Below are 9720 nucleotides of genomic sequence, written 5' to 3' on the forward strand. Positions count from 1 at the left end.
AAGCTCTTGGCGCCTCTCTGGGGGCCGTTTTAAAGCCCAGACATCCTTAGCCATTACTCAGGTGAAACGCCACCGGCTGGTGATCAATGTGTCTCTAATAGCGGGCACGAGAAGGAGCAAAAAGCTAGAGAAAGGCAATGAAATTGATAGAGAGAGATAAAGAGAAGCACCGAGAGTGACTGCACTTTTACCATCTCGTTTATCACCTTGTTCTTTGGGAGCACTAACCCGCTGCTCTAATAGCCTGTCTGGAGAGAGTATTTACAAGGTGCCATCAAAACAGCTGCATTTATCTGGGCACTTGAATTACACACTTTTATCATTACGCCCGCGTGCGTGTGTGAGACAGTGTGTGTGCGTGTCTACTGAAAGGCCGGTTGACCCTTGCTTTAGCCGGAGAGGGAAGCGTAAAAAGGTGAGGCTCAACTGCGAGGCGGATAATGTTCCTTAAAGTTCAGCCAGATCATGAGGTCATCACTCACGTCTCTGTTTGCCTGCCTGACCTTCAGTCTGCTCATCTGTCTCACCGCCTATCAGTAAGACAATCTCCGCCGTAATGCTTTTGATGTGCGGCGGCTTTCAGAACGCAAACGCTGCATAAAGACGACGAAGGAAGAAAAGTAAACAAAGAAAAAAAAAGTGGATGTGCAGTTTTTTTTTGTTTATGCATGGGAAAAGGGAAGCTGAAGAAGCAAAAAAAAAAAAACTTTGATAAGAAGATGGGGGAGGGGGCTGATTTTGTGCGAGTGTGTGGGAGACGGGGGAGAGCGGAGAGTGCCAGGCGATGCTGGAGGGAGGCTGGGCGTCTGGAAAGCATCAAGCTGTAGCCCAATGTGTGTGTGCGCATGCGTGTGTATGTGAGCGTGTGTTTCTGTGTGCACTGCACAGCTCCTCTGGTCTCTGGCTTGTTAACCTGGGGGTCACGGGCAGCTTCAGGTGATGAAGTCAATGCCTGGCACACAAGATGGGAATAAAGACCTCTCCCATGGTGAGCACATGTTCATGAATAAACACACATATTTAGAGGCTTATATGCTGTGGCCTCTCTGCACCACAACTCTTTTAAGGGAGTAGTTTGACATTTAAGGGATTATGCTTATTCAGTATTTCCCCCCGAAAGGTAGGTAACGTAATAAATTCAGTTCTTATGTCAGAAGGATTAAAGTTATACCACACTGCTTTGTAAAAAGCATTCAAAACTGGAACTTCACTGCAAAAACACAAAATCCTACCAAGTATTTTAGGTATAGTTTCTAGTGCAAATATCTTAGTTTTGTCTTATTGCAAGTGCACTAACTTACAAGTAACTTTTCAACAAGAAATAGCTTGTTTTAAGTCAGTAATTCCTTAATATTGATGAATATTAGTTTCAAGTGAAATAATCTGCCATCGCTAATATAACTATTATATTATAGAACTAATACTTATCAATATTAAGGAATTATTTACATAATACAAGCTTCCATGTTTTGCTGAAAAATTACTACTTGTAATTTAGTTTTGTCTTATTTGAAGTGTCTGAAGACATTTTCACTAGAAACTAGACCTAAAATACTTGGTAACATTTTGTGTTTTTGCAGTTTCCCAGATTTTTCTGCAATCACAAACTTTAATCTATCTTGATAAAAATTTGATGTGACAAATCAATACAAGTAGTGAAGAAATGCTCTACAAGTGAAAAAAATCTGCTGGGAGGCGCGGTCCATCCTTATAATCAGCTCCCTTTGCTTTAGCACCTATTGACTTCAAAACTCATTTATTTCTTAAGGAGATTAATTTGATTTCAGTATAAATCCAGTTGAGAATAAGCATCGTCATTCGACCAAGGAGGAGGAAGAGTGTTAATCAGAGAGGAAGCCAAGTGGTCCATGGTCAGTGTGGTGGAGCACAGACCTTTCAGCAGGACAACAGTGTTTTATTTACACATTCATTCGTCTAATGCAATCAGAACATTGAAACTGCTTAATTCAATATGTTATAGATATTTTGCACTGATGGATTTTTCCAACATGGATGACTTTTAATCACTGGTTAGACCCAATCATCGCAGCAATGATCAACATTATGAAATGCCTTCATTAAGCAATTACTAAACACATTGAACATTTCTGAGAAGGTGCTGTGGGCAGCACATCCACATCACCACCATATTTAGATAACCACATTTTTCTGGCAAAGTCAAAACTTTAAAATATACATTTAAGAGTTTTTATTCATGCTCTCATAACTAGTTTGTAACATTTCGGATCTGACCATTTCTTAAGAACCAATTTGGAGAATTGAGACACCAAAAACCCTCCGCTCTGTATCTGTGTGCATTGTGTAGCCAAAAAAGAAAAAGACCAACAGCTGGTATGGTGTGTGTGTGCGTGTGTTTTGCCTCATGAGGCCTGGATTGGGGTCGGTGTCGAATTACACAGAGTAGTTTGGATGAAGGAAGGTGGAGTGAGCCAAGAAAGTGAAGGGGTGACAGATGAACAGCGTGATGGGAGACGCGGGGCGGTGAAGGGGGGGGTTTTGGTACTGGCTAATTAAGCCAAAGTCTGACATCCAAAGCAGTTCTCATGCTCTGGCACAAGCCATTGTGGTCAGGAATTTGAGAAATGCATTTGATCAGTGCGGTGTGTCTGTTATTTTGGATGACTCCTGGGGACAATGCAGCCACCGGAGAAGGGAGAAGAGAGGCATCGACTTTGTGAACATGTAAATCCTTATTTCAGTTCATCAGTGGATGAAACTGCTATTGAGCTCATTTGCTGAAGAGGGAAAAGGTAAAAACAAAATTCCAGTTCGCAGGAGTAAAAGGGAGTCGAGTATTATTTCACCGGACCCCGAACACCTTGTGACTCCCACCTCACTCATCTTTCCCTTTTGTCCTCACGGTGAATGTGCGTGTGTGTAAGATGAGTGTTCACCTTTGGACTAAAGGAGTTAATATGATCCCCAGCTCTGCAGTTTTGACAGCTGAATAACCCAAAGAAGAAACGGACACCCCAATCCTGGCTTCGGTGTCCTGTGTAGAGATAAAGCCAGCCTGCTGGGAGGCGTTGGGATTCTTCATGAGCGTGCAGCACTGCGCAAAAATACCATGAAGTTTTACACGTTTCATAACATTTCCACCTTGTACTTCGATATACTTTATTGGATTATTACATGATAAACCAGCCAGAAATAATCTAAATCAAATCCAATGCAACTAATTGCCTTAAAAAGTCATTTAACAGAGTTCATATGCGTCAGCTAATCATGCCGAAGTTGTTTAGTAGATGACAAAAATTTTTAGGCCTTCATGTAAACATTTTACAGCATTCTCCATAAGAAAAAAAAAATGTGTGAAAGCCTTAAAACCAAATTTTCTTCTAGAGAATAATGTCTAAGTGATAATGTCCGGAGTATGCTTCTTCTTAGCCCCGGAGGTCAGACTCCTCTAAGGGTTCACAAGATAAACCTGAGAGGTCAGGGGATGATTAATGGAGGGAAGGGAGAAACTAAAAAAATATCACAATTCAAGATGGCGGTATTTCCCCCCCTACTTTCACCAAACTTAAGTTATTCTTTCAGTGTGAATGCAGAGTTTAGAGAGGGTATGTGAGAAATGAGCATTTAAAATGCAACTATATTAGTTTATTTATTGTGGCGCTTTATAAAAAAAAAATCTACTTTTAACTGAAAAGTCAAGGGGCGGTTTGAAGTTTCATCCTTATGTCAGCATTTGAGAGTTCTTCATTCTCGTAGTTGCCAAGCAAAACTCGGGGACGATAACACATACAGAGGCGTTTGTTCCAAAGAGTGTTTATTTGGTTTATTTGACAAAAACAGAACATGATGAGAGAAAGTTGATTGCATCCTATATGTGCAATGAATGAAAGTAGATATCAGCTCTGAAATTAACCTGTTTTTGTCATTCTTAGATGTGGCTTCGAGTGTAAATAGTAATCTCAGTCCATGATACATCTTGTTCTTAGTCGTTTATAACAGGTCGCTTCTTTCACTCCAACAATAGAATGTTTCTATTCCATGTTGGAGGCAATGTGTGCGCTTAGTGCCATCTACTGGCAGAGTACAGCTCTGCAGCGACAGAATAAAAGCTTTATGTTTGAAGGTTGGAGGAGGACATCTAGTGGTCGGTCATAGAACCTCTACGTGTCTACATGCAGAAAGCGTAAAACAGCGATGTATATTTCTTTATTTGGTTTGTATTTCTTTGTCTTCAGATCTGAGTGTAGCGCAGGTACTTTTTCCCAGAAGGCATCTCTTTGGTTGTTACTCCGTTGGGGAAGAGAGCGGTGGCTTCAGAATCGGGAAGTGAAGGAACGACCATGACCTTCTCACCAGGCTAATAAGAAATAAAACAAAGCAAAATATTAATTGTTAAGAAGTAAATACATAAATTAAAAAGAAGGCAATGGTTTGTCACATCACATGATTAAAAAATAAGTAGTGCGTCATGACTGGGACAGTGCTGAGGCTGTGTGCGTTATTTGAACTTCATACCTTCCAGTCGACGGGCGTGGCCACCTTCTTCTGCGCCGTCAGCTGCAGAGAGTCGATGACTCTGAGGATCTCGTCAAAGTTCCTCCCGGTGGTGGCAGGGTAGAGGATGGACAGCTTCAGCTTCTTGTCCGGGCCAATCACAAACACCTTAAAGGAATCCAGATCATATCTGAATTTTGTCTTGAAGAGCAAGACCAAGAAATTATTGCCTCTAAACCAATCAATGCCCTGAGAATATAAACGCTAATGGATAACAGAGTGTTTAAACGTAGAGATGTAGAACACTAGGAAAGAAATGAGGGAGGTAAATAAGGAAAAGAGGAGCTAGGTAGGATAAATGAGGAAAGAATAGGAAGGAAGGACACAAGAAAGGAAGCAAGGAGAGGAGTACTCAAGGAAGGAAAAGGGGGACGGAGGAGAATCTGGATTTGCCTTTCCCCAATGCCATTTTAAAAACTTAACCAGAGCCTCACAAAACACTGAAATCCCATTCCATGATTTCTCCATCTGTGCAGGAGTATAACATGTACAGCTTCATTTCTGTAAAATGTTCTGTTCAAAAACTGAATCATGTTCTCTTTGGACCTGCAGAGGTTGGAGTCTTGAATCAAACAGAAGGAATTACAACATTACCTCCGAAAACAAAACGTGCATCAGAGAACATGCTGGGTCGTTGCTTGTGGTCTGAACAAGTGGATGTTTTCAGATTTGATGCACGGAATTACCATTTTAAAAAAAGAATCTGATGTCAATTTTAAGACCAACTAGATCCAGAGAAAATGGTCAAACTTCAATTTAAGTTTTGATTCGTTATCGATACCAGGCAGAAAGCGGGATTCTTACGCAGCGAGCAGTCAGGGGTAGTCCAGCCTTGTTCCTCTCGTCGGGGTCCAGCATGCCCAGCTGGACCGACAGTTCTCGCTTTTCATCGGCGATGATGGGGAAAGGCAGAGGGCTGCCGGCCTCGTTGGCATACGCCATCACATCCTGTAACGGGGCGTCAGACACATTACGCTTTACACATTACTTATAGCTACAGCTGGAAGAGTTTTCTACAGTGTCACTGTAGCTAGAGGTGCGCTGGTCAGGCTGATATTGGTTCTAGTTTTAAGATGAAAACACATTAAAGAGAAACTAAAAAGTGCAGCAGTTCTTTGACAGAAGTAACAGTTTTCAATCAACTCCAAAAACACCATAAAAAAGGATGCTGGTTATTAACCCATTCAGAGACTTAAAATAGTGGGAGTGGTTAATTTTGATTCTTCACCTGTGCCATTCTTTTTTTAAACAATGGCACAGGTGAAAGTCGCTAATGACATTCCAATGGGTTCAGATAACGGACTTGTATCTGTTCTGGTCTTTTTAGAGCCCAGTGCTGCTTTCAAAACAGCCAAACACAATATTGTTTTAGAAAGACTTGAACGTGCTATAGGGATTCAGGGAACAACCACTAAGCAGGTTTATTTGTCTGACAGATTCCAGTTTGTTGATACAAATCAAGTCTTTTTCACAGTCCATTTGTGGAGTCCCACAGGGTTCAGTGTTTGGAGCAATTCTCTTTACCCTTATCTCCACCTATGCTGATGACACTCAGCTAAATTCATCCATAAATCCGATCAGTTAGGTAGACTACAGGCATGAAGACATAAAAACCTGGATGACTAATTTTTCTGCTTTTAAATTCTGACAAGACACAATCTTTTGAAAAAGAAAATAGCCCTTAATAATCAAGCTCCATCAAACGTCAGCGATCCGATTGGTCCATATGTTCCCAACAGAGCATTTCGCTCTCAGTCTGCAGCTTTTCTGCTGGTCCAGAGAATTTCAAAAAGTAGAATGGGAGGCAAGAACCAGCTCCATGAGGCAGACGGTTACTTTTACAATTACAAAGCCAAAACCAGGTTCAAGTGCTACCGCTGCCAACAACTGAAGAATATCCTTTAATTGACGATACACTTGGCCATGACTGTCGGTGTTTAACCATGCATCTCTTCTAAATAAAGCTATTTGCTGAACTTTTGCTGTGACTGATGTGCTCTCTCTCACCCTATAAGTTTGAAAATTGGTACTACACTTATCTGTTAAAGATGCGTTTCTCTCCTAGATGAAGCCACTAAAGGAGTTACTGCTGCCATTAATTTCTTACTCTTCTGCGACATAGAAAGTGCTCTACAATCAGTGTTTCCGTTTCTTTTTTTAAACGAGTGCGCTCCGTCTTCTCAAACATACGTGATTTTCTGCTGCCGCGACATGCTCATCCCAGAGGAGTGAATGCTGCAAGTCAATGACTCAGCAATCTCAGAAAACTTTTTAACTGATTAGAGAAATAAACTTGAAACATTGACAATTGGAATCTTTTGAAATGCATGCATGTTTGGATTGCATAACTTTTCTTCCCCTCTTTGTAAAGTGGCTTGTGATGACATGTTGTGATTAGGTCCATATAAATAAACTGAATAGACGGGGGAGTGAGGAGAACAAAAATGTACTTTGGGTGCAGATTAGCAAACAAGAAATAAACTGGATGATTCCAACCTTTGCTTGCTGCGCTTCTAGTTGGGACGTGCTTAAGCGCTAATGTTTAACTTTACTGACTGTGAGCCTTCATGTGGATTAAACTAAACATTCCTTAGCTTCTTCCAAAATAAGAAAATTGATTTACCCACCAGAAATAGTAAAATGTGTTTTATTGACTAGTAAACATTCATGAACTAGAGGAGTGTCTCTACGGGTGAAATGATTGGACTTTGACCCATCAATAAAAGTCAATGAGAACAAAACGTCAATAAAATGCTCAAATCCCTGATTCAGTTTGAGGCTTATTATAATAATCCTGCTTCCCCTAGTCATGAGGATTTCAAGCAACAACGCCATTAGAGTGCAAACGACTACCGATCGTCATCGGTAGTCGTTTGCACTCTGGGTCCACTCAGAGTTAGTGTGCACTCTGGGTCCACTCCGAGTTAGTGTGCTTCACCTTGCTCCAGTTCTTGTGATCCTCAACGCTGTCGATGGACAGGGCGATCATCTTCACACCGCGCTTCTTGAACTCATCGGCGAGCTTGGCGGCGCGTGCGAGCTCGGTGGTGCAGACGGGAGTGTAATCCGCCGGGTGGGAAAACAAGATACCCCACCTGCAGGAAAAAAAAACAAACAAATAAAATCCATCATTTCTACCGGACGGATCGATGTCAAGCTTAATTCACACATATGATTTTAAGACCACGTGCTATTAACAATTGAACCTCAGTAAAGCCTGAAAGGTCAGTGCACCTCATTCTAGTCACATGTTTGGGAACCTCAGGCTGAGGGGCACATGCTTTCTGGATTTATTATTCACAAATCCCCTGAAGTGTTGATAAGAGCAACTTAAGTTAAGAAAATGAGAAAGCTATGGCAGACATCAAAAGCAAAACATCACATTGTTTCTTTTGATTTGGAATCCCATGCAGTAAAAGGGGAACAGAAAAACCCCTCGCCCCAGGCGGTATGAGGATCAGCTGATGTCTAGCTGACAAGAATCACACAACCTCCCCCCATGCCCTCTGGAGCAAGTTCCAACAACAAATTATTCAAAATGGGCTTTGTCCTGCGCTTTCCAGGGATTCGAGCTCCCATGTGCACTGAGCAGGAACAATCTTAATCGATGAGAAGCATAACAGGAGGCAAAAAAATCCAGAACGCAGCTTTAACAGATGACTGCCTCTCCCAGTCCAACAACTATTCCCACAGTGAGAAAGAAATGAGTTAGTGTCCAGCGCATGTGTTCATCTGCGTGGCGTCAGCAGGAGGAAAAGAAATCCACAAAATTTGAATTTAAAGGTTGGTGACAACAAGTTTTTCCTGTTTGGCCAAGATTTACCAGTTTTATTAGAAAGAAAACATGTAATAAGATCATGCACCTTTACGCATGAGTAAAAACATACAGTCCCACCAAATTAACACCATCTTTGAACAATCAAGCCTCAAAGTATGTTTTTTATATGAATTTTATAAATTTGTCTGTTTTCGAGGCTTTGTATTAGTTCTGTGGTCAGTGAAACATGTAAAATAAAGATTACAGGTAAATTATTCACGGTATGCATCCTTATACAAGCCTTGCATCCTTATACAAGCCTATCTGTTGCAGCCAGCTGGCATCACTTAACTGTTAAAGTCTTACGGAATCAGATAAACACAATAAAACTACAGTCAGAATGGATCTACTGCAATGTCATAACTTTCTACTCCACACTCCAGAGAGCAGGCTTTCACAACATGTTACACTGTTACTCAAAGATGCAAAAAATTGAGAAGTTATGGTTAGAGGTAGAGCTCTTCCGAGCGTGCGCACTTACGAGTCGCCCAGAAAATCGTGAAATTTGATCCTTCCGGAGGTCGTGTCCGCCTCAAAGTTTGGAAACGCTTCTCCCAGCAGAATCCCAGGCATGGTTGGCTCTAAGCTGAAGCTCACACGCTTAAGTAAAAGGCTGACAGACCTGGAAGGGAGCAGCAGGCACTGCGATAGCGGATGGGGAGCGTGAATGTACCCGGCAAAGGGGGCGTGGTTAAAATAACGCGCTGTAGACCGCTGACCAATTAGAAAAGAGGCGTTAAATTCGTCATTATTTTTCTTCTTTTCATCCTTAACCAGTACCTGAATGGATAATATAAACTATATAAATACAAAAAGTAAGAGAAAGAAGCAGTTTATGTATAAAATTTCAGAATTTTATTTAGTTATAAATGTGCAGAGAAAAAGACATTGACACTCACAATGGTGAAGAAATATTTCAAATTAGTTCAAAGTGAGTTTTATGTGAAGGCATTTTTAGTGATAGTTTTAGTGATAGCAAAGAAAAACGCTGTAATTTTCCAGTAAGTTGGCAGAGCCCTTGTTTTAGCTGATTTGAACTACATAAATCTCAAACTTAAAATGTTTATATCCACAGGATACACTGTTATCATGAAGTTTTATTGCCTTAGAGATTAATGTAACATACATAACGTAACTACAACCAGTGCAGTTATTTTGGGATATTAACAAGTACTGAGTAATGGAGTGCCTTTAATCAAACATCGTCAACTTTTACACATTTTCTATAACGACAAAATTTGTGCGTAGTAGTGTGTTTTGTTTTTGTGTGTGTGTGTGTGTTTTTTTTTGTGACAGACCAAAGCAAAGTAGTGACTAACAGTGGAGTGAAATGCAACAGGGTTTTGAAAAATATTTTCAAATCAAAAACT

At 40.9% G+C, this 9720-nt stretch overlaps 1 protein-coding gene across 1 annotated transcript; it reads right to left on the bottom strand.

Moving 5' to 3' along the window:
* Positions 1-3776: 3776 nt before the first annotated feature.
* Positions 3777-9030, bottom strand: prdx6 (peroxiredoxin 6). Its single transcript, XM_008407339.3, has 5 exons — positions 8832-9030; positions 7472-7628; positions 5338-5481; positions 4495-4641; positions 3777-4336 (listed from the first exon to the last, which is right to left on the bottom strand). The coding sequence occupies exons 1-5, from the start codon at positions 8921-8923 to the stop codon at positions 4211-4213; spliced, it is 666 nt and encodes a 221-aa protein (XP_008405561.1). The 5' UTR covers positions 8924-9030; the 3' UTR covers positions 3777-4210.
* Between the last annotated feature and the right edge of the window lie 690 nt (positions 9031-9720).

Source organism: Poecilia reticulata, chromosome 4 (assembly GCF_904066995.2).
Source record: "Poecilia reticulata chromosome 4, P_reticulata-male-v2, whole genome shotgun sequence".
In the NCBI taxonomy this organism is placed as follows: Eukaryota; Metazoa; Chordata; class Actinopteri; order Cyprinodontiformes; family Poeciliidae; genus Poecilia; species Poecilia reticulata.